Genomic DNA, 26,048 nt, shown 5'->3' with positions numbered 1-26,048 from the left:
ATCATCCATTTTCACTGGAGTTCTTATAATATTTGCTCATTTTGAATAAAAAAAACCCTCGTAGGTCCAACATCTGGACGTAATAAGTCCTTCGCAAAGTAGGTACTTCTTTCTGAACTTGCACTCCTTGCGGAGTGCGCTCTTCGGCCGATCTAATTACAAATTATTCTACTGTCAGAAATCTTAGCAAAATTAAGTTAGCTAATTAGGTTTGTTTAAGTATAAATATTACAGAATATTGTAATAATACCTGATGGTTCCATGACCTTTCCTATAAATTAATTAGATAATATTAGATAAATTGTTGAGGATTGCACCGCGACCTAAGGTGCATTGTGCCCTCTCCTAAGTCACAACGACCCACTTAGCCACAGCATTTCAATAATTTCCAATGTACTGCTAGGTGCTAATGAGGGAATGTGAGCTCTACTTGAAAACATTGATCCAAAGAACTACATTCTGCGCCTGCCAATTGCTATGCAGTCAATTAGAAGAGGTCTGGAGTTTCAGGCTCAAAATTAATTTGCTCAAGAAGCTAGACCCATGCTATGTAAGTGCCAGTGTAGAATGCGACAAATAGCCTGAGTTTGTTCCTAGGGAGGTTGGTTACATATTTGTAAGGTTGTAACCACCTATTAGTAGCTTAGATAGCAAATATGATTATAATCGATTAAAGATTTCTTCGAATAATGACTGTTGAATCTTCACGCAACTTTTAATATTAAAAATGTTGCCAAAACCTGAAAATATTTTCTTGGCTTTGATCCTTGCAAATTAAGAGAGTATAAAAGATTTGATTACACCCGAACTTAAACATTCCTTACTTGTTTTCTGTATTGCCATTTTGATGGATCATATGTTGAACTCCAGATGCATTTTGTAAGCTCCAATCATTTGTTACGAGAAGCTTTGCCGTGAACATATCTTTGCGCTCATCATGTTAACACGCGCTGAAAACGCGCACCTAGAAACCGTTAAATATCTCAATCTAATTTCCACTACAATAAGGGGCGTTTCCAGACATTAAATTCACATCTATAAAAAAATATAAAAAATATATTATATATGTATTTATATAAATATATACATCTTTATAGATCGTTACGTAAGTACGAATTTTATTCACCGGTTGCTTTGAAGCTACTTAAACAATCTGATGTTCCTACGACTTGGTACTTTGAACAGGCGCACGCGCTAAAATATAAGCAAATATATTTTTACACTTCTAAAACATATAGACTTGACCCGCAACTGACTTGCTAATTATTTTGAACATTTCAACGGACATACGAACAATTTCTGAACATATTTTTTAAATTTCTTCTGATAAGCAGAGCATCTCCATTGTCTATCATGCTCCGCGCTGAGCTACAATCACCTGATTCTTTGAATATTCACTTGTAGACATGCTAAATCATCCGGCTTATCGATGCCGCACACGCGACTCTCCAATGCTCAGCGCTAATATTTCGATTGATCATCGCACATTGAATTTAAATGAGCAAATATGTCTGAGTTGAATATATATTTTTGTATACATACGGTACATACATATGTACATATTTCTATTATGTATAAATTTGTATATTTATGTATTTATTGAAATTGTATTTAAAAGCGAGCCTATAGTTATGCTAAGTATGAAGCATTTTTTCGAATATTTACTTCATCCAAATAGGACTTACAGAGTCAAATTTTAATTTTGGCTTAAATTTTAAATTTAAATTTACCGTTAAATGGTAAAGTGTTTTCTGTTGTTATTTTCTACCAATTGTGTTAACCCACAGATTTTGATCCCGATCGTGCATACACTTCATTTATGCACCTGTCAAGTTTGTTTAAGAGGAATTGCCCATTTCTGAAATAAGCAAAAGTTCTGACATACGTTCATGTCACCTTTCAAGCTTCAGTAACTTGTTTCATCGTTCATAGCAAAGGAGAGATAGTCAGGAGACGCTTTTGTTGTTGTTGTAGGCAGAAAACATTCCTGAAGAAATTTCGAGGAATGGTGCCGAGTTAACAGTCCTTGACCGGATAAAATAGGGGTCCGTTCCGGTTGCAAAGACCCGATTGTCGTGATGGCTATTCTAATGAGTTGAGAAATTATTAATGTTACTGCAAAGGTATACATTATTATTGAAAGTACATTATTATTGAAAGTATGGGGGAGTTTCCAAGTTGGTAGTCCTTGGTAGGGTTTTATTTCGGATCTTCTAATACATGATGAATTTTTGTATGCAGTGATTGTACTTTAAAATATGTAAAACCATTGACTGTAAATTTGATAACAGCCACTGCTATGTTACTGTTAACAGTCAACAAAAATTTTAGCGCCATCAAGTATTTATTTCCCTATCAGCTTTCCTCACAAAATTTTTTTATAAATGATATTCACTTTTTCATTTATATAAAAAAATACGACCAAAAAAATCAAATATTTTCGAAAGCATTAAAAAAAAGTTCTACAATAAAGTGTATAAAATAAAACTAATAATTACTGTTTGTACATTATTAAGTGTGCTTTTAAATAACAATTATTTAAACAAAAATGCTTCCTCATTGCAATAAAAATTTAAATTGATAATTATATTTTTTGCTAGTGCCTAATATAACTTTCCTAATATTCCAAGCTGCAAAATATTTCACACTAAATTATAACAAAAAAACAAAAACAATTTCTGCTTCAAAGTTTATAAATAAACTATTGCGAACAGTTTTCGGCGAAAAGCTAATCTTAATTACTTTGGCACATGTGTGACCAATCCCAAGGCTGTTAAACAATACATTAAAAATCAGCCTTATCAATTTTTTACTTAATTTTATTAAATTATGCCCGCCCAAAAGGCATAAATGCTTACATACAATGAAATAAATGTGATTTTCGGCGTACAGCAACCAATACGCAAACTAAAGCTAAAATTAAATACATTATAAGATGTATTAGTATAAATTAGAGTCCAAGTTGATTAAAACCCCGCTTAACCGAGCAAACTTAAAAAAATGTTTGTCGTTTTTCTGAAGGCATTGTCTGGCTTGAAACAACACGTGGTCCGTATAATTGTAACCACTAATGTTCTGCAGCTTTAAGGAACTCTTTGTACTGTTCCTCACTCATCAACTTCTCAATTTCGGCAGGATTAGTCACAGTCAGCTTGAAGAGCCAGCCTAGAAGAAAAATATTTATTTACTTTCATATAAACAAATTACTACGATTATATTTACCTTTGTCGTAGCAGCTGCTGTTGATTAAACCGGGTGTCTCCTCAACTTCGTCATTCTTTTCAGTTACTTTGCCACTCAGCGGTGAGTACACCTCACTGGCTGCTTTCACACTCTCCAAAGCACCACATTCATCGCTCTGCTGCAAAGCTGTGCCGGGTTCTGGCAATTGTGCAAAGACGACATCGCCAAGTGCGTCTTGTGCATACTCAGAAATGCCCACAGTGGCTGTTGTGCCCTCCACAGAAATCCATTCATGTTTTTCCGTGTAGCGACGTTCTAAAGATTTGAATTTATAAATATTTTAGTGAAATGATTGGAAATTTGTAGTGGCAGCACCACAACCTTATCGTATCTAAACAAAAACAGTTTGCATACCACTGAAATAACAGCTGTTTGCTCTATTAACATATTGATACTGCTGCCGATTTGGTTGCATAAATTCATTCTATAAAACAAATTTTATTACTTCTTACCTGCCAACAACAAACTGCTTACGTTAAATGCACGCCAATGCTGGCATTGTGGGTTGGGTACCACACGCAATGTTTTTGCAGCCACATTTGTGAACTGTAAGCCGAAACGTGCGAATCTTGTCATCGAAGCCATTCTCCTAGCGCTGTATTGGATGCTTGTTCACCAAGTTGAATAGCCGGTATTACCGTTCTTGTGCGTCCGGTACGCTTCACGTCCACTGTTAGAATGGTCGATTTTTGCCGATGACAACTGGGGTTATCACCAAATTATTGAATCAAATATTTTGCGGCAACCTCGTGAACGTCTCGCCGATGGCAAAGGTTATCAGGGTATCTCTCCGTATTACGATTATTGCCACTACAAACAAAATAAAATAGCTGGAACAATAACACTTGTACCACCAGTGAAGTAATTAGGTAAAGCCTACAATCAAGTGAGAAATGTCAGAAATCTTAAAATACGCAAAGAGTTGCCACTGTGTTAATATTTTTATTATTTAAAAAATACTTTTTTTTTCAAAACCGTTTTGAAATTTTATTATCATTATTGTAGAGTACTGATTTAATATAAGGCCATTGAATTATGAATAAAGGAAAATAATTTAACTCATTTATTAATAATAAAAACTGATAATTAGTTTCCTTAAGCGACTTCGATATTTTGGGAAAGCTGATACTTACTTTCTGCAGTAGATAATGATTTTGTATTTTGTCCTGGGTTAATATTAATTTGTATTTTTTTAAATAAAGTTCTCAAAACGGTATTCGAGCTCGTCTTGTGTGTATATTATTTTTTTTTGTTTACTGTCGTTCCTATTTCAATGGCCAAACTCTGTATATTTATGGCGAAGTATGCATTTACATACACATACATATGTACATACTCGTATATGTAAGTTTGAATCATTTACATTATTATTTATAAACTAACTAACCTCTATGAGAATTTTTGCTAAATGTGAGTGTCAGAAGAGGTACTGATAATGTGTGTCAGCAGGGGGTCCAGCCTCAGTAAGCATGTCCATCTTATCAGTACGGCTATTTATTATTTAATACGAAATAAAGTCAGCAACAGTGGAAATTTATAATAGCACTTGTTTACTCATAAATAATGAAAATTTGTTTAAAAATAATATTGGTAATCCAAGATAACATCAAATCTCTTTAACTCTGGACGATTTTTTCACATTTGCAAATTAATCTTCGTTCGTTATGTTCACCGCTGTGATGTCTTCACGCTGCTGCACTTTTCGACTGAAATTTGTTTATCCTTATATTGCTGAATCATTTTCGAATTATAATTTCAAGTTTCGGAAGAGTTTTCGGATAACAGTAAATCTGCTTATAGGTGACCAAAAGACCCTCTATATACTTTTCAATAGGAAGAAAGGAAGCAATAGTTCTACTTAATGATTAAACTGGTGTAGGTGCCTGACCACAGTGGAATTGCAGGAAACTGCAAGGTTAATGATCGTGCTAGGTCAGGTACTTCAGTCTCACCAGCTATAGAATGTGGTCAGGTAGGAGCTCCACTGGCTTTTTGTGGTTCACTACTGGATAGTTAGGCCTCAGGCTAGCTCGGCAAACTCTAATCAGCCACCAGCAACTTTGCAGTCGCAAGTTCCTTCAGGCCTAGGGTAAATCTTAAGAAGAGAGCTTTTCTAGGAGTTCTGACGCGGTCCAATCGTAAAAGATTGAAAATGAATTGATGATGGGATAGATTTGCCAGTTCAAGGCTAAAGTAGCCGAGGTATTTCTGATACATACAGGGGAAATATCAGAGACGAAATTTGTCAGAAATAAGTAGCTATCTTAAAAAGTATGCTGATTGAACATTCAAGGAATTGGTTCGATTTACTCAATATCGCAAAGATAATTTTCTTCAAATAAACTTTTCAATTTTCTCGATCTAATCTTAAAAGATCTGGAAAATTTTTCTTCTTAAAATATTATTATTTTACCGAATAGTATTACTTTCAACTGAGTAGGTAATTTAGAAGAAAGCACATCTTTTGATCAACAAAAACTACCTATAGATACTTATCTCTTAATGTTTCCAATTTTTAAGGGGTCGAAGCGAAATACCGGTAGACTTGTAAGTTGAAGAGAAATGTATACTTTAAATTAGCTCTTCCCCTAGGTTAGCTTAGATGAGATTAATCTGGTAGGTCAATAAGCCACTCATAGTTCTCTCCGATACAAGATTCAGTTCAGTTGCTAGGTCCAAGAGAAGTAGTCATCCTTTACGATGCCTGCGATTGACATGAATTTTAACGGACTCTGCGGTCTCACTATTGATTACCCCAGATACTTACAGCGCAGTCTTGCCAATGCGGGACAAGTGCACAAGAGATGCTCCATTGTTTACCTAGTGCTTTGCTCTAGACATTTCCTGCTGTCTTCTCGATCTGACAGTCCCATTTAATATTCTAATCATGGTCCTACAGCCTCTTCATCGAGTGGCAATAGGAATTTTGTGTACTTTCGATCATCGTCGTATAGACAATGCATGGGTTTCCCAATGTTGATCACTTTTCATTGTGTTATTCCACTATTTCATTACCCTCGATGCCGTTTTAGCCTGGCACCCAGTAGAAGTGAAGTTGCTTACTTCTGGCAATACTTTTCACTGCTGCCCTACTTCCCTGCTTTCCGGTTCTGGCTTCTGGCCGATATGTGATACGAGGTTGCTGCCAAGATTGATTGCAGCTTGGCTCTCTACGAGAGAACGTGCCTCTTCCACTAGGTTTTTGGTATAATTGGTTCGGTGGAGTACCATGCGCATATTAAAAAAGTATCTACAAAGCTTCCATACATCCATTATACCTATCTTGTGGCCGATTGTTGAAATAATTCTCTGTTTATAAAGTATTTACAATAGCGTATATTTATTATTTACAATTGCATAAATAAAAATATACAATTAAATACATTCTAAAAATAGGTTCATTGTTGCGTTTGTATGTATGTATCTACATATATATGTTAAGCTATGATTTGCTAAGGAAAACAAGTGAATTTAAAAGGGAAGTGTTGCCGGATTGATGATATATAGTTAAAAGCGGAGGCAGATTTAGAGAGCGAGATGCAATGGCGGCGTTCTACTATAATCGAACGCTGAGCAGCACTCACACTGCATAAAAATGTACATGTAGTTAAGGTAAATTATTATAACGGAATGAAGCTAATGGATGGCACTTAATTTAAGCTAATTTAATTGACGCAATGAAATGATATGCAGTTTCTTCGAGCGAACTTCATTCGCACGCACTCATTCATTGGTAGCGTTGATTGTGTATTCCACCGTTAGCTGCGCGCGACATTGGTGGCGTATAGTCCGGCACCGGATAGGGTGATATCACATCCGGTGAACTTGCTGTTCCTATGACGGTAACGTTGTCATTTATTGACGCTTGTTTGACGAAGTGATTGTTGTTATTGGCAGCAATGTTATTGTTGTTGTTAAGCCGTAGTGGTGGATACTGTTGGTAAGCGTCCACATTACGGAAGCGTGATCCCTGCGTTAAGATTTCGGACGACATGCGTGCAGCTCGCGCCAAAGCATCCTGATTTAATTCGACGGTGACCACAGAACGATTGTCCGGCACAAAGGCGTCATTAGTGTAGACTTTGGTTGTGCTGTTTATAAAACGAAACAATGGAATAAATTAGAAGGATTATTAAGAAAAATGTCAGATATTATTAAGTTGTTGAGATTCTATTACCGAGAGATAAATTACGGATATTAAGCAGATTACTTAAAAGAAATTATAGGGTGTTATAGGTAGCCTTAGAAGTCTACCAAACCTTCCACATCCGATCTGGAAATAATCGCTGGGGGTCAAATCTGGAGAATACGGTGGATGCGGGAGCAATTCGAAGCCCAATTTGTGGATTTTTGCCATCATTTTCACTGACTATGACACGGTGCATTGGCTTGGTGAAACAGAACTTTCTTTCTCATCAAATACGATCGTTTTATAGCGATGTCGGCGACGAAAACGATATCGTTGTCACATATCGATGCAAAAACTCGGGCTTATTACACTTGAACATCTCTAAACACTGACACATTAACTTTAACTCGACGTTGTTTTTGGAAAAAAGTGCTCGCACGGCACTCACTTTACACAGACTTTTCTCATACCCAACTATTCATGAGTGATGTGACGATATCTTTAGAGTGCCTACTATCTCGAACAACCTCACTCTACGGTTATCCAAACTTATTTTTTGGATTTTTTTGATGTTTTCGTCGGTAAAAACCTCTTTAGGGCGTCCACTGCGTTCATCGTCTTCGGTGCTAATTCCACCACGTCTAGACTTAACAATTCTTGAGAGTTGAATTGACGGAAATTCGTCATCATGTCAAGATTTTGCTTCAACTATATTGCATTTTTTTTTCTAATTTAGAGGGCAGCTTTATGTACCTAATCCAAGTGCTAGCTTGTGCAATCGACATGTGGATATATCTTATGTAGTTTGCTTTAAAATGTCCTTACATCTTTGGTGGATCATAATACAGTCTCAATAAAAACTTCAAAGACTACGGAAAGATGAATCTTAGCAAGTATGTTTGTAGAGCTCCTGCGTTTTATCCAAGACGAGAAGGATCTCGCAGTAACATATGAGCTTGATCGACCGAATGGAATGCTCACCTCCTTTAATGACAGCCTGTGTGAAAAACACTCCAGTGACACAGCGGCCCAAAACTAAATTTAACGGAGAGCTCCGTATAGGAAAAATCCCCATTTAACCTTGCTTGGGAACTTCGAAGCGTCCGTGATCCAAATTTTAAATAAAAGCAGGAAAGAAGAAGTATTATGAAGAAAGTTTTAGTACAATCCAAAATGAAGATTTAAGACTTTTTAATGTTTTTACATTATTCTTTCCGTTTCCAGTTGACCGCTACTTTAAAGTAGAGTTGTAGAGACCTGAGCTGCTCTTACTTCTCATCAAGTAGTCGTGTTTGATATATATATATTTTTTTGCGAGACATTCGCTAATAAATTCCAATTCAGTTCTATAATTCTGTTCACTCAAAAAATATTGGGAATGAAGCAGAGAATTTCTATTACTTCTCAAAACTCAAAAGCAGAGGCAGATATTGGCAAAAGTAATCGACTAATACTGCCATTTTTTATTAAGTTAGAAATATAGTAACATACTTAATTACTTCGGGTTGTCTTAGTTAGAGCTTTGAGAGAAATTCAGTAAAAAATATTACTTTACTCTTCGACTGGTATCTCAACTTATACTTGGCCTGTTCTTATAAGTTACTCTAATCTATGTAATTATGTTACAATATAATGCTGTAAACTATACTTACATGTCTTCCTCGTAAGCTTTAATCGGCGGACGGTTAGATATGATGTCATCGGAATCCCTATCCGTCATCGGGGGCATGAATAATGTATCCTGTGTATGTAAAAGAAAAAAGAAGGTCTCATTTCATTTCAAAAATATACATATGCTTTTATTAGGGTAAGCCAAAAGCTTGCCCATCGAATTCTTGGTTTAAGAGGAACTTATATACATTGTGACAAAAAAGCAACCGGAAATTGAAACTAAATTCGACGGGGAAGTAATATAAAAAAAAGAATTCCTAAGTTGGTTAGACTGCCCTTAATTACTATGCAAAATATAAGCACGATCTGTCAACCAGTTTACTTACAGCAGCTGTTTAAGTCGGTACAACTCAGTAGCATGTTGCGATTTTTGCAATGGATGAAAATACCGAACAAAGAAGTTGTCTCAAATTTTGTATTTCTAACCAAATTTCGCATGCGAATCATTGCGAATGTTGAACAAGGCTTACGGTGATTCAGTTTTATCAAAAACACAAGCCTACGAGTGGTACAAAGCCCTCAAAGACGGTCGAGAGTTCGTTGAAGACATGTCTCGTTCTGGTTGATCTTCGACCTCTTCAACTGAAGAAAATATTAAAAAAGTATATGATTTGGTGCATGAAAATCGTCAGGTAAGTGTTAGAGAGATGGCAAAAGAACTTGGCATCTCTCTCGAGTCCGTTCGAATGATTTTGGTGGATATTTTGGGTATGAAACGCGTTCTCGCTCGGTTCAACACGATAAAGCTGAATTTCCTTCAAAATGAGTACCGTAAACAGGTCCCTTTGGACATGCTTGATCGGGGGAATTCCGATCCCACATTCATGGAGAGCATTATAACTATCGATGAGACATGGGTTTTTGAATTTGGCATACAAACAATTCAAAATTCAACGGAATGGAGGGAAAAAAACGAGCCGAAACCTGAAACACCATGACAAAACCGCTCAAAAATCAAGGTGATGCTCATTGTTTTTTCGATATTCGTGATTTGGTGCATCATGAATTTGTTCCGGAGGGACATACGATCAATAAAGAGTTCTATTTGGCCGTTTAGAGGCGTTTGCGTCAGAAGATCCATAAAAAACGGCTGGAAGTGTTGAAGAATAATTCGTGGATTTTACACGATGATAATGCATTATCGCGTCGAGCCACGATTGTAACCGAATTTAAAGCCAAAAACGCTTTGAATATCATAGATCAACCACTATATTCACCAGATTTGGCTCCGTGTGATTTTTTCTTGTTCTTCAAACTGATATTGCCGCTCCGTGGCACCCGTTTTTAGATGATCGGTTATATAAAACAAAATTTGCTGAAGGAGCTGAAGGTCATCCCAAAAAGTACTTATGAAAAGCGTTTGGAGGACTGGAAAAATCGTTGGCATAAGTTCATTACATCTGATGGGAATTAATTTGAAGGCGGCAAAATAAATATTGATGAATAAATACATATATATTTTACGTCTTATTTACAATTTTCGGAACCTTTTTTGTCACAATATGTATATGGGAGCTTACTCTAATAATATTTGTTCAAATATTTCATTACTTTTACTTTTGTATAAGGGTTCATATAAAATCTTATAGAAAATATATGAATATAGACAAATAAAAATATCGACGTATCGTAAAATTTGGTAATTTTTTTGAACAATATTGAATATTGGTAAACGAAAAATAAATAAAGGCGCACCTAGAGATAATTAGTAAGGATTTATCACTAATTTATTTTGATTAGCAGCTTTCAAAAAAGATCACCATAAAATGATAAATTTTGGGCGGATATTGAACTCCTTTATATATGTATGTATATAATTATACCATAAATGTGTGATGATGTGTATATGTATTTAAATGTACAATAATACAATATATTATACATATACATGTTCATATACATATACTATACATATGTACATATATCTTTGAATATGTGATCATGCTTCTATGAATAATGCAAATATTTATTGTCGAGCAATTTTTGTTATCGGCATATTGTTGTATACATATATTATACTCTTATAAGAACCATAGCTTTTTATTATTAATTACCAAAACACATATTTACTTTTCTAAATACCTAAATGAATGCATGCATATATTTTTTGCCATACAGGTCTTAAAGTAAGCGTAATTTCCTTACGAAATACACTTGTGATGCGTAATAAGATAATATTGGGGTTTTTGGTACTTAAAGTATGTAAAACATACTACATATGTACATATGTATGTATATGGACATTGTAGTAGCTGTTGGTAATAAGATTAAATAAATAAAAGTTTTGCTTGAATTTATTTTTCTTATAAGTAATATCAATGGATCAGCACTATTCCCTAACTAATCACACATTCCTTCCGGTATTTAAATTAATAACTTAAGAATAGCTTAGAGACTCAGTTCATTGTCGTTTTTGTATCGAAAAAAGTGACCTTGGCATTGCATGAACATGAAGAAGGGTTAGGATAGTTTCGTAGGATATATCTAAACCTTTTGCCATTAATTTTGCTTGTCCTTTCCGTAGTGTTAAAGCAGGATTCCGCGAAAACAGATTCACTATCATTTTTTCATCTTTTTTGTTCACTTTTCCTATCGAACCACTTTCTGGTAAATCATCGACATTTTTAGCCACTTTATATCACTGTATCTACTTCTGTACAAATGCCTTCGACTTTCTCATATATTTAGCAGTCGCTGATTGCGACATTTTGGTACCTTTCGGGTGGATGCAAAGGAACACAGCCTCGTAGCGCTACGCGTACTTAGCACTCATGACGTTTAACGTGATTCTCTTCCAAAAGATCAACCACAACTGAACCTTTGTTAACAATGCATCAAAGCAGCTTCCCTCTATCTATCTATTAACTCTCGGTAAAGTCGACCACGCTCTTACTTGACAGACTGTAAATCATATTTTCGATCAATTAATCTCCCAAGTTTTTCTACCTTATTCTATCTATCTATATGTTCTATCTTATTTCTGGATTTAGAGTGAAATGTGTCATAGCTTGACATTAGATCACCGTAAATACCTATAATACAAGTAGGACGGCCATCTACATCAACTGATGATCAACACATCAATAAAATAAAGTAATTGGTGCTTAAAAGATTAACAGTCAGGGATCTCAGATCGTTGGAATATCGGAAGGATTGGTGAGAACCATTTTGATAGATCATTTGGGCTTAAGAAAAGTGAAACTATGATTGGTTCCTAAAGCATTCCATTTTTCGAAACAGTGTTGCATTAACATCTGTAAAACAATGCTTTCCGACTCCCAGAATACCATAAAAAGTATTATTAATCGCGATGAGTCTTGGATTTATGCTTATGACGCGTAAGCTGGCGATCTATCGGCTGAATATCGTGGCAAAGGTGAGCCGGAGCCGAAAAAACACGTCAAATTAGGTAAAAATTCGAAGTTATGTTGACAGTTTTCTTAGATTATTGAGGTGTGGTGCACTCTGAATTCCTTCCGACCGGCCAAGCTGTCAAGGTAGAGGCGAGTGTTATGCGTCGTTTGCACGAGACTATTCATAAAAAGGGGCCGGAATTATGGGCCGAAAACTCTTGGTTTGTGCAACACAATAAAGCACCGTCGCATACTGCATTTATTCTCGTGAGTTTTTCTTCAAATTTTCAACGTAGATCGTGCCGCAGCCACCGTATTTGCCTGATTTAGCCCCGTGTTACTTCTGACTATTCAGCAAACTCAAACGGAAGCTGCGGGAAAATCGCTTTGAGTCATTTGAAGACATTAAACGTGAATCACATTGCTTGACATTGGCTTAAATAACTGTTTCGAGGATTGGAAAAAACGTTGCCACAAGGGAGGGGAAACGACCAAGATTTTGATAATAAATTAAGAATTATAAAATTATTATAAACAAAATTTTACTATTTTTTGCTCATAGTTAAAACAATATAAAGAATCGAAAGTTTTTGGCAACAATTCCAAATATGTTAAAAACATCTGTTCCGTTCAAATGTAACGAATATACACCATTATCAAATAATGAACTTATCACGATTTCATACTCACATTGTGGTCCTTATCCTTGGTGATTCCGACAACAAGTTTTAGCAGATAACACATTAAACCGACATTGATCAGCCACAAAATGAAGCCTTTGAATGAGATGAGCATCAAGGAAATAGCTGCTACGCCTCCAGCCACCAATTGAGCTGCCTGTGGATCGATCGCGCCCGCATTTATGCTGGACAAATTATAATTGTAAGCGGCCCTATTGAATTTACCATAATCAATGCCGAAGATAATGCCCAACGCCAAGTCCATCAAACTTATGCAGGCTATCGCCACGACCCAACTATAAATGGCGACGCTCGTGTGCGTGATATTGTCCTTTCTCACCACTAAATGCAAAATACTTTATTATTGCTTAATTTAAAAGTTATGCAACTCACTTGTCAACAACAACACCGCTGTAATACACCAGCACAACGCCACCGCCAGGTACACGCAATTCCAAATCAAGACGTCCTCTGGTGAGAGCACTGTTGACACCGAATCCAGCATTGTGCGATCGAACTGCTGATAGTCGGAGGGTATGCAGCTGCCTTTAAAGTAAAGTGTGTAGAAGGCATATTCCATCAGTGAACCATAGGTAAATAAGGAATTAATGGGCATATTGCAGGTGTACGCGATTATTCCAACTATGTTGAGACCCATCCATATCAGGGACTGAATCTGTTCGAAAATCAAGGATAAAGAAAAAATGTTGAGTTATATTATTATTCTTCCAATTAACTGCAGACGAATTAAGAGAGCATGTTTTTCTAATAATGATGTATCTTTATGTCTAAAATGTATAAAATCGGGTGAAAACTTGCCGAACAAGTATATAACTAATAACTAATTCTAATAAAGCCGCCTTCAATAGCACCAAAAGCAACTACCTCTATCCCCGCAAAGCTAATACTGTGTAAGCTTAGGTGGAGCAATACCAAAAGTTCCGTCAGAATCGGGAAAGACCTCTACAAGCCCTTCGAAATCAAGTCAGGTTTTAGACAGAAGGTACAATCTTCTAGAGGGTACCACTGCTGGCGTACTCCGATGACATCGATATCATTGGCCATAAAAATCGTGCCGTTAGTTCTGCTTATCCAGGTTGGACAAGGAAGTGAAGCAAATGGGTCTAGTTGTGAACTAGGATAAGACGAAATATCATAACTTTGAAGTCGTAGAAGATTTCGTCTATCTCGGAACCAGCATCAACACCAACAACAATATCCGCCTTGAAATCCAATGCTTAATCACTCTTGCCAATAGGTGGTACTTTGAACTGAGTAGGCAATTGAAAAGCAAGGCCCTCTCTCGATGAACAAACACCAAACTCTATAAGTCCCTCAGTATTCCCGTGCTGCTACATGGTGCGGTGGCATGGACATTGACTTTGATATAGGAGTGTTCGAGAAAAAGGTTTTACGGAAGCATTGGCAACAGTTTATATCGCAGTCGATGGAACAATGAGCTGTACGAGGTATAAAATAAGAGACATCGCTGACTAGGTCTCGTTGTACGGATGGAAGATAACACTTAATTTTTAAAGGTTTTCGATTCAGTACTTGCCGGTGAAAACAGAGGATCTCTCCATTCTGTTGGAGAGATCAGGTGAAAAAAGACCTGGCTGCAATTGATAACTCGAACTGACGCCAAATAGCGGAAAGAAGAAACGACTGGCACGCTGTTTTTAACTCGGCTCGAAGAGGTGTCTACGCCAGTAAAGAAAAAATAGGCTGGCACTTGCATCAGTAACGATCCACGACCCACCGAGGTGTAGCAGGCACTCAATTTTATCTGCCATAACTGATTTGGAAAATTTAGGTTTCCAGGTTTTATTGCGAATTTAAAGCACTATCTTCGAAAAACTTATCGGTAAAAAATATTACAAATTATTTTTTAGTTGAAAACATCTCATTACACAACAATTTTCTAAAATACGCATTTAAAATTTTTTTTTTTTAAAAGTCCGAAAATTCCTTATTTAATTTAAAATCTTCAAGGTCGCAAAGGTGGGACTTTGAACACTCGGCTTTAGTGCACTCTTTTAACCATGGAGGATACAGAGTTTGAAAAACCAGTGAAGTCAAAAGTTTAATTTTTTTTTAGGAAAATTCCTAAGGGGACCTTACCAACTGTACTTTGACTTAACTATTAGATGTTTAGCACTAGCTAATTCTCAAAAGGTCGTTGACTCTGTTAATACCTGTTTAAATGAAGTCATTTGGGTCTTAAAATTCTGACTATCATCGCTAGATCAGCTGAATTATCCAGATTATGCGAGAAAGTATTTCATCAGTTTGCTGCTAGAAAAAAACATTATTTTTAATCGTGACCTAATACTATGACCTGACATTTTTTTTATTTTAGCGCACTCATTGTTCGATAATCACCACTTCAAATTTTAATCGACAGATTACGTTAAATTCGACAGGTGTACGTAAAGTTGTTGAAGATTTAAGTGCGAATGTTCCAACTGTTATGTATTCCGAAATAAATACATACCTTGTAGTTACCCAAAAATAATGGCGCAACTACAAGCTAACACGAAAGGGTGGTAGCCCTACAACAGGCACACGAACATACGAATCATTCAATGTGTTGCTGCCCGAGGCACTGCATTGATCTAAGATTAAGGAATCTCTTATTTATATATTATCGAAACGCTTTGCTTAAAGCTTAAATGGGTCAGTTTTGACCAAATTTTGATCTTGAGTGTATGTATATACAATATGTATGTAATCCTCCTATTTACATTGGCATGATATTGACGAATAATTAAATTTTTTTTTTGCAATTTCCGGATACTTTTTGTCACGGTGTATATAAAAGTAACTGTGTTAAGCACACGTATCCCATCTACGCCTATTCATTTATTATGAATCATCTGCTCTTTGTCATTTTGGGCTTATAATTTGTTTGTCTTGACTAATACCTTGTCACTTTTATAGAAGTTATCGTAAATTAGAGCACACGAGTGTAGTAACATACTATTTATTTACATTTTTTTTACAAATTTAATATTTACTTTAGTAAATGACAAATAACGAGAGAGCTTAGCAAAATCTAGATGGATGAAATGGACAAAATCGGACAAGCTACTCTTGCAACATGTTGCTACAGAGTATAAAAGTTCTGTTCAACTAACGGTTGTTTACATCACCTAAAACTAACCAAAATAGACATGAAATTATATACATATTCAAAAAAAAAATATTTTTTTTTTTCGTTTGGTACTCGGAAAAATAGGTTCTTAGACACCTCTAAGAAAACCTCTCCAAGCATGAGTTCTTAATTGTAACGGCTAGGTCCTCCTTCTTACAGTTTTCTATTTTTTCTTATTATGAGATAGAAAAATTTATATCTCGCTTCCAACTACTTGAAAAAATATCTTGTTCCTTAGATTATGTAGGAAATTGAACGCTCTACAGAAAAGGTGTCCCATGATTTTTTCGTAAACCCAACCGTTTAAAAGATATTAACAGTTAAAGTTTGATTATTTTTGGGAAATTTTTTTATTTCTTATGAATTTTATAACTCAATGAAAAAAATCATTATGAATGATGCAACTCATAGGTTTTTAGGGAGGCTTTCTTAGAGGTGTCTAGGAACCTATTTTTCCAAGTACCAAACGAAAAAAAATATATATATATTTTTTTGGATCACCCTAATACATATATATAGAATCGATCAGTATGACGAAACGAGTTAAAATCCGGATATCTATCCATCTGTGCTAGCTGTAACTGGAGCAAGACTTGAGATATCGTAATGAAACTTGGTGTATGTGTTTCCTGACAAAAAAGAAGCACCAGTTCGTAGATGAGTAATCGAATCACTGCCACGCCCACAGAACGCCATTAACCGAAAAATTATAACATACCATAGCTAAGCACAAAATTAAGGTACAAAACTGTAATTTGGCGCAGCTGAGGCTAAAAATGTTGAGGAAATATATATATCTCCTAAGCCACTAAAGCTACAATATTCTCTTAGGACGCCAGTCCCGATATAACGGTTTTGTTAAAAAAATTACTTAAAGGGCGATAACTCAATAACTAACTGAGCCAGAGAGAGCTTTATAGGAGAAATTTGGCGGTGACATGCTCATCCCCCACATATAGATAAAATTCCATATCTAGGGACCTACTATGTATACAGGTATGTAATATTATACTGATATGCGAAAATGAGAGAAATCAGACAAAAACCATTCCAGCTTATGACCAAAAACTATTCAAATCAAACCAAAACTATTCAAGCCCAAACTAATAATATGCCCCATGTGCCAAAAAGTAGTGGTTGAATCGAATCGAATCGGTTGAATAAGAGAAAGATTTTCGAACTTCTGGCCGACTTAATGCCGCAAATATCGGTGTGTGGTTATCTTAATGAAATGAAAAAACGTGCCCTAGCCGCCATATAACTATTGTCAGGACTTTAAAACCACCGGTTGACTTTATGCCGCATATATTCATACCATCAATATATGCGTGATACCTTAAGGGGTTACATGGGTTTCCGGGTTTCAAGAAATCAAATTTTTCATTGTCTTATTAAATACTACAACATCTCTAGAATATTGTCCTAAATTTTCAAGTTGATCCGAGTAATAGTTTTGGAGATACAGCCTTGAGGACTTGTGCGCTCGAGGCTAGCTAGACTAAGTGCGCCGTTTTTAAACGCGTCTTTACCGAAACCGTGTTTTTGAAGTCGGTTGTCCAGATTTCTCAAGAACTATTCTACCGATCTTCATGAAATTTTACACAGGTCTTTGAGATACAATTCTTAAAAGCTTGTGCGAAGAACTTTCTTTCGATTACAACTATTTGCAAAAAATTTTTTCACAGAAATTTTAATTTTTTTGTAAAACCGTCTGCCAAAAATCCAACTTTAATTTTTCCCTTCGTCCAAGAAAAGGTTTTAACTAAAACACGTATTTTTTCACTTAAGATGATCCTGCAAGGAGTTATCATGCCCATGCGGGCGCATCTTTTTTCCGAGGGATCAGCGGAGATGGCTTCGCAAAGGCCGAGTTTAAAATATTTGTTTCCAAGAATTTCATAATTTCTTTGTTAATAGTGTATGTTTGTAACAGTAAAAAATTCTAATAAAATATTTAATATTTTATATGAAAAAAAATTGTTGAAAAGAGGCTGTTTTTTACCCGTGAAAACCCATGTAACCCCTTAATAAAACTCAGATTTCTCTTAGTAATATGCAAAATTGCCAAAAAATGTATCAAATCGGCTCAATGCTACCCCTATCTCCAATATATAGTACATATGTATGTATGTGCCTAATATAGGAATTTCCAGAATGGATGTTGAATTCTTTCGCAATAGTCTTAAAATGAAGTTTTGCCCTCATCTGAAGCTTTACTCTGGCTTTTATCCCGACAAGAGTATTAAATATTCGGTTACACCGTAACTTCACTCTTCTCTAATTCTTTACACTATTAATAAGTGTTTCCATAAATATAGGGTGATTTTTTAAGAGCTTGATAACTTTTTAAAAAAAAAAAAACGCATAAAATTTGCAAAATCTCATCGGTTCTTTATTTGAAACGTTAGATTGGTTCATGACATTTACTTTTTGAAGATAATTTCATTTAAATGTTGACCGCGGCTGCGTCTTAGGTGGTCCATTCGGAAAGTCCAATTTTGGGCAACTTTTTCGAGCATTTCGGCCGGAATAGCCCGAATTTCTTCGGAAATGTTGTCTTCCAAAGCTGGAATAGTTGCTGGCTTATTTCTGTAGACTTTAGACTTGACGTAGCCCCACAAAAAATAGTCTAAAGGCGTTAAATCGCATGATCTTGGTGGCCAACTTACGGGTCCATTTCTTGAGATGAATTGTTGTCCGAAGTTTTCCCTCAAAATGGCCATAGAATCGCGAGCTGTGTGGCATGTAGCGCCATCTTGTTGAAACCACATGTCAACCAAGTTCAGTTCTTCCATTTTTGGCAACAAAAAGTTTGTTAGCATCGAACGATAGCGATCGCCATTCACCGTAACGTTGCGTCCAACAGCATCTTTGAAAAAATACGGTCCAATGATTCCACCAGCGTACAAACCACACCAAACAGTGCATTTTTCGGGATGCATGGGCAGTTCTTGAACGGCTTCTGGTTGCTCTTCACCCCAAATGCGGCAATTTTGCTTATTTACGTAGCCATTCAACCAGAAATGAGCCTCATCGCTGAACAAAATTTGTCCGAAAAAAAAAAAAAAAACCGAACACTGATTTTGGTAATAAAATTCAATGATTTGCAAGCGTTGCTCGTTAGTAAGTCTATTCATGATGAAATGTCAAAGCATACTGAGCATCTTTCTCTTTGACACCATGTCTGAAATCCCACGTGATCTGTCAAATACTAATGCATGAAAATCCTAACCTCAAAAAAAATCACCCGTTATATATCTTTTCCAGCCATTATATGCTTCAAAAACTTAAGATAATGCCACGAAAATGGAATTCCACATTTAAGACTCATTCTCATTTGTATTGAGTAATTGAATTCACATGCTCGTTCATTGGATTTACTGGCAATAAAAGTACTATGAAAGTTGTTTATTTAGTTGATAATTTTTCTTTTATTGTCCGTTGCAGCACTTGAAAATTATCTACCACATTTGCAAATGCATAACCTTCCTTTTGTTCATGAGTAACAGCTGGTGAAGTCTCATTAATAACGCGAGTATTTTTATTAGCCAACAAATTTATTTATATGATTCATTATATTTACGCATAATTTCATTCCGGTGACAAGTTTTGGGCAAAATTAAATATTAACAATAACGGTACGTACATATGTATGTATGTATGTTAGTGGAATTAATTATATTTGTAGGAATGCCAGAGTACATTTTCAAGCGCTGCGGTCATTTTCTTAATAAGTGGCAAGCTCTTCACTGTAGTTAGGAACTAATGGGTGATCCAAGTAGAGGTATTTTTTGAATAGCCTTTTTTGACACGCGTGAGCCGTATAAATCACGGCGCATTTTACGTCGAGATCTTAAATGTACAAAATACAGCTTGTGCAAGAACTGACCTCCGACATTTTCGGGCCAAATTTAAAGAGCTGTCATTTCATCCAGAAAAAAACCAAGGGTGATGTCGATGAGAACGTAATCGTCAATGGCGACCATTATAGCGCCATAATTAACCGACTATTTGATGCCTGAAAACGAAGCTCGTGATCTCGGCGAAATTTGGCTTCAACAAGAATGGCCCACTTCCCATACAATGCATCCATCAATGGATTTATTGAGACAACACTTCGGTAAGCAGATAATTTTACGTTTTCGGCTGCTCGATTGGCCACCAGAAAATTGCCAAAATTGGACTCAACGGATGAACAATCTAAGACGTAGCCGCGTCCAAAATTTTAAAGAGATAATATTCAAAAAATGTATGCCAAATCATGTTCTTTCGAATAATAAATATTCCACATTAAATTTGAAATTCTGTATTTTTTTCTTTAAAAAAGTAGGAAACCTCGAAATGGATCACCCATTAGTTCTAGGTTTTAGTTTTCTTAGTCACATTTGGGTATGATAAAGTATTTAGAGATATTTTTGCAATTACATTTGTATTTGCAGTAATCACTGATTCATTGCCAGTTGTTGTTTTAAAGTTCAATTAGACAAAAAATAAAATATTAAAAAAGAAGGGCAATTAATCGCCAGTTAAACGAAAGTTCTCGTTCACTGATAAGTATTTCCGAAGGGAAAGTAATCAATATTTCGTCTACTTTTAATTTTGTTTTTAGATAAATATTTATCATTAAAATGTCTTCACTGAAGTAGCTTCATAACGAGAACGGTTAAATAAGTCAGTATTCTTTAAATAGAACTGTTAAATCTGCTTTAGAGCGTCCGAAAGGTAAAGCTATACAGAAATAACGGATAAGCATGACTACACAATTTAAATTTTGTTTGAGATTACCTCACCAAAACTAAATTCTGCACAAATCAGATGTTTTTGTAAACACAAAGCGCCTCTTATCTTGAAAAGTTTAGTAACGCCTGAGTAAATTATAATTTCCTGTTTCACTGAAGTCGCTTATTTACGGGTATAGATATGTTGTATTCTAACTCTGATAATGTTTCAACCTTTAGAACCTATAGTTTATCCCCTATGACGTCTAATTGGAAAAAATACGTTAAACTTATTTACCAAAAAAATTCTTTTCGTACGAAAAAATCACAAAATCTTTTATACGGAACAGCGTCGAACAAGAGTAAGAGAACACCTGAAGCTCTCAACTTCATTTGGTGATCTGTTCGTTCAAAGCGAAGTGGGAGGAGTGCCTGACCGTAGATGGTCGCACTTAAATCATCTTTAGACCCATTTTGTCAAGAAGAAACCAGTTAAGTTATCTTCAGCAACTCTTTGCATTTCACAAAATAAATTGGAATATGAGAAACTTGAATGGTATCTCAACCGACTGTAAACCAATTTTCTATAGCTGGGATCTTTGAGGTAGATACCCAGTAATGACCCCTATTGCCTCGTTCTCTCTTGCCTAAAAGTCAAGCTTTTTCGTTAAATCGCTTTTAAAACTAAACAAAGTGCTTTTGTCATATGCCCCTTGTTGCAAGTTTCATAATTTGTGCTGTTCCTTTAGGGTCCACTACTACAAACAACCTTTTCATGACGTCAATGTTTTAGGGCCTTATAAGGGAACTACATACCCGGCTGCCCCCGAGCGGGCAGAAAAAGTATTCTCCTGTTCATGTTTCACTTTTTGATCCATTGGTGAATATATAACTTTACACTTTTCTCTACTGGGATAGAAAAACGTTGTGTTCAACTTCACGTGGAACTCCTTTTCTCGCCCATATTTTTATTCTAGCCCTAGTTCTGCTCCGCAGCGACGTTGCGCCTGACTCCAAAGCCCAAGAACCTTGAACGAGCTGGCATTGCATCATCACTTAAATACGTGAAACGGTGTGTAGAAAATGAGAAAAATCTGTTTCGGTCCGATTGAGCTTATTGATCGTAAAGCATAGTGATTAACTGAAATCGTGTGTAGATTTTGTAGATTTTCTAGAAAGCACTCGCAACTCTTCGCAACACCATCAAACATCTTGAGACCCAGCGTTCTGTATTGTATAGTATATACTATATTCGACCGAATAAACTGTGTTCAGCACGTAGTAGAGAAAACATATGTAGCAACCGTAGCTGAGTGGAGCGTCGATTCGGCACCGTTCGCAGCAACTCGGACAGACGTATTGACCGCCTTGGCGCATTTTACTTCGCGAATTATAGTTAATATTAAATTGATAGCTTACAAAATACAGATTGTGAAGCAGCTCGACTTTCCCTAGCGACATAGCTTCGCTCTGTGGGCTCTTGAAATGTTCCAAGAAGATCCGACGTTTTCGAACTAATTTTTGTTCAGCGATGAGGCTTATTTCTGATTCAATGGGTACGTAAACAAGCAAAATTGCCGCATTTAGGACGTAGAGCAACCTAAAGAGATTCAAGAGCTGCCATTTCCTTCAGAAAAAACAACGGTTTGGTGTGGTTTGTTGGCCGGTGAAATCAATGGTTCATATTTCCTCCAAAAAAATTGCAGCTCTTGATCTCGGTGACATTTGGTTTCAACAAGACATCACAACTTCCCACACATCGCATTAATCAATGAATTTATTGAGGGAAAACTTCGGTGAGCAGATAATTTTACGTTGTGGGCCGGTCGAATGACCATCAATATCGTGTGATTTCACACCGCTATACTTTTTCACGTGGGGATATGTAAAGTCTAAAGTATATACGGACAATACAGCTCTATTTAGGCCTTGAAGCAAAACTTCGCAGGTGTCATTCATCAGTTATCAGTGGAAATTACAGAACGAGTGATCAAAATTTGACTCAACAGATGTTCCATCTGAGACCTAGCTACAGTCTTCATTTGAAAGAGATAATCTTCAAAGAGTAAATGTCAAAGAACTTTCTTTCGAATGATAATAAACATTCCCCATTAAATTTAAAGTTTCTTCTATAAAAAACTGAATTTAATTGAAAGTCACTCTGACGTGACTCAGAGTACCCACCCAATTTTATATTTTTCGTCTGACTCACTGCCAGTATTTTGCACGCAATCTATCCAAATTCTTCAACTGTTTGAAAAAATATCAAACCAATTACTCCTACGTTCAAAAAAATTAACTGAATCTATCACCCTTGATCGATCCGATCTGAGCATCGGTTTACATCCATGTACTCACCAAACTGAGTATTCCAGCCCATAGCACAATCGTCCACAGACAACCAAAATTTTTAATATGATTTCTCTTGCCGTAACCGCCGTAGCCACCTGCTGCCATCTTGCACTAGTTCGTTATCACGAGTTCAAATTGGTCACTATCCCGGAAAACACAGCCACAATCCTGTATAAATGTATATATGGATGTATGTATGTATATTTATGAATTTTCGAAATAACACGCGTTTGAACGTTGATGCCGAAGCATAAAATTCAAATTTTTATCGAGCTAATATTAAAATTACGACACTTCACTCTTAATTTCGTACGGAATTGCGTTCGATCACACTCGCTACTTTTCGTTGGTGAAAGAGCCCACCGACTATGCCTAAATGTGTGCACTTGAAGTGAGATAAAAAAAATTCAAAAATTTTAATAATAGTTTCGCAATCAACAGAGTTCGATTACGCGCGAATTGCGCTACTCTTTATGGTGTATAAAAGCCGCTCGTGTGTTTCCCGATTCGACAATACTGTATTTATCATACCGCCCTTGGCACCCGCCTGCTTCCTGTATCGCACTCGTACGCCTCTAAGCAACTAAGGTCGCGATATAAAATGTCGATGAAAAAAATACCTAAACAATAGCACAACAACAACAATGCTGAGGGATGTATGGTAAATGGAAAAGCGCGTTTTGTTGTACTTTTTCGTTACGCGTTCGTTTTTGGACTGTTACGTGTGCGTCGGTTTTTTACGGGCCACAGCCAGAGCTGCTACAGGTGAATTACGGTGTGTGCCAACTGCCAATGTGCCTTACAAAAAAAGCCAATAATAATAATTACCCAGAACCTAGAGTACTGAGCGCCTAGAATGTGTGTGTATGTATGTGTGTTGCGTATGTGACTGTGGGTGTGTGTAGGTGTAGCTTTATGCTTGGGAGAGGCGCTCAAAGAAAGCAACAAATAAAGTTTTATAAACGCATTGCAAAATATCAAAATATGGGTTGGTGGGTAGGGGTTACCAGGTACCCACATTCCGACATACATACATATGTACATGCACGAATTTTACTATATGCGTAAATATATATGTATATCATTTGTATTTATGCTCGGTCCATATCGGTGTATTCGTGCTCGTGTTGAATTTAGTTTGATTTTCGCTCAATATCGTTCGTTTTTTCATTCTTTAACCAAACAATTTGGCGAACTGTATTGGTATTAGTGCGCCGATGACGACTATAGAAAATAATTTCTCGAACTGTTATCAGTTGAACGATGTTATCAGCGGTTATCAGCGTGTTGTTGTGTTTTTGCGCTTCAATTGTGTCCTTACCGCTAAGTTATGTAAAATAGTTGTGTGCTTATACATACATATTTAATAGGGTGGTCCATATATAAGATTTTTTTATTCAAATTATTTCAGCAGTGGACTCTGTTTCCGGTTAGTAATCTTGAAGAAAATTCGGTGTGATATCTTTTCACCATCAGCTCTCCAAAAAAAAATAAAAATAAAAAAAATGAAAAATTGTTCGAAATTAGATCTCAAAGTCAGCTGTACCCAATTTTATGCAAAAATCGGTGAGCACTAACATGAAAAGGACTGTGGTAACCGAGAGTTGATTCAAGGAGTTTGATACATATCGAGGTCAATCGGTCAACAGCAGGATATTTTTTGTTCACGACGTTAACGACATTCTGTCCGCTAAACCTAGGGTACGACCAATTTCGAATTGAGCCAATTTAGAGAGGAGCTAAGCCCCATTCAGAGTGGAATCATTAACAGCTGCAACTACGTCCTTCCGGCGAATGGGGTGTATGAAGCTCAAACCATCACCGATATCAAAACGAGAATCCGAGTACTTTCGTGAAACTAAAGCAAATATTGTAGCAGACTAAACTCCTTCATATCCAGACTAGATAGCGATATACTCGTACTTAACATAAAGGATCTAGTACGAAAGAAATCCACTATTTTCCACGAGATGCTTTAGTAAGCCGTCTCTCAAGTCGTGTAAATGTAATTGGATCGCTTCATGGCAAGCGAACTGAAACTAAATGGCTAAAAATATGCTGGTTTTATCGATTCGGTCCCAGTAATTTTGATATCAAGGATGCACCACAATCTGGAAGGAAAATTGTCGAAAATATGGGTAAAATATTCGATCGACCACCTCGTTAGCACTGTTTCGCTTGCACAGCAGCTCAACATTGCACAAAAAGTGCGTTTGGAACAATTTATTTAAGACTGGACACAAAAAAAGCAGCCAAGCTCATGGTCCGAATTTCCAGCTAGGAATCGCTGTTGAAACGCCATAAAATCGATATATTTCTAAAGCGTTTGGTTTCCGGTGAAGAAAAGCAGGTTACTTGCGACAACATCAACCGAAAATGGTTGTGGTCGCAACGCGGTGAGCTGACGCACACGGTAGCCAAGCCAGGATTGACGGTTCGAAAGTTTCTGCTATAATTTTTTTGGTTTTGACAGGAAATCATATACTATGAGCTGCTTCAATACGGCCAAATTCTTGAGTTCGGAGTTGTACTGTCAACAATTGGACCATCTGAATTAATCAATCGCAAATAAGTGGCCAACTTTGACCAATAAGAGAGGAAATTCGTTCAATAAGGACAACGCCAAAGGCTACACCTAGCGATACAGACTGTCAGCAATCTTACCGAACTTGGTTGTTAGGTACTTCTGCCAACAGGGACGTGAGGTTTGCAGGAGAGTGGCATTATAAAATTACTCTTCAAATGTCA

General features: G+C 36.4%; 2 protein-coding genes across 4 annotated transcripts; both read right to left on the bottom strand.

The window, feature by feature from the left end:
• Positions 1 to 2,798: 2,798 nt before the first annotated feature.
• On the bottom strand, positions 2,799 to 4,118 carry LOC105227979 (glycine cleavage system H protein, mitochondrial). The gene is made up of 3 exons (XM_011207566.4): positions 3,696 to 4,118; positions 3,223 to 3,498; positions 2,799 to 3,165 (listed from the first exon to the last, which is right to left on the bottom strand). Exons 1-3 carry the CDS (start codon positions 3,826 to 3,828, stop codon positions 3,068 to 3,070), a joined length of 507 nt encoding a protein of 168 aa, XP_011205868.2. The 5' UTR covers positions 3,829 to 4,118; the 3' UTR covers positions 2,799 to 3,067.
• A 2,550-nt stretch (positions 4,119 to 6,668) lies between these two features.
• Positions 6,669 to 24,089, bottom strand: LOC105227978 (uncharacterized). 3 transcript variants are annotated; one of them, XM_049458916.1, is made up of 6 exons: positions 23,832 to 24,085; positions 23,307 to 23,468; positions 13,470 to 13,752; positions 13,087 to 13,418; positions 9,025 to 9,113; positions 6,669 to 7,334 (listed from the first exon to the last, which is right to left on the bottom strand). In XM_049458916.1, the coding sequence occupies exons 2-6, from the start codon at positions 23,403 to 23,405 to the stop codon at positions 6,971 to 6,973; spliced, it is 1,167 nt and encodes a 388-aa protein (XP_049314873.1). In that variant the 5' UTR covers positions 23,406 to 23,468; positions 23,832 to 24,085; the 3' UTR covers positions 6,669 to 6,970. The 3 variants fall into 3 exon arrangements, with proteins under 3 accessions (XP_049314873.1, XP_049314874.1, XP_049314872.1); XM_049458917.1 differs by having other exon boundaries at positions 23,921 to 24,085; XM_049458915.1 differs by having other exon boundaries at positions 23,307 to 24,089.
• Between the last annotated feature and the right edge of the window lie 1,959 nt (positions 24,090 to 26,048).

Source organism: Bactrocera dorsalis, chromosome 5 (assembly GCF_023373825.1).
Source record: "Bactrocera dorsalis isolate Fly_Bdor chromosome 5, ASM2337382v1, whole genome shotgun sequence".
NCBI lineage: Eukaryota > Metazoa > Arthropoda > Insecta > Diptera > Tephritidae > Bactrocera > Bactrocera dorsalis.
Note: the sequence above shows the minus strand (reverse complement) of the source record. Positions and strands in the feature narration are given on the sequence as shown.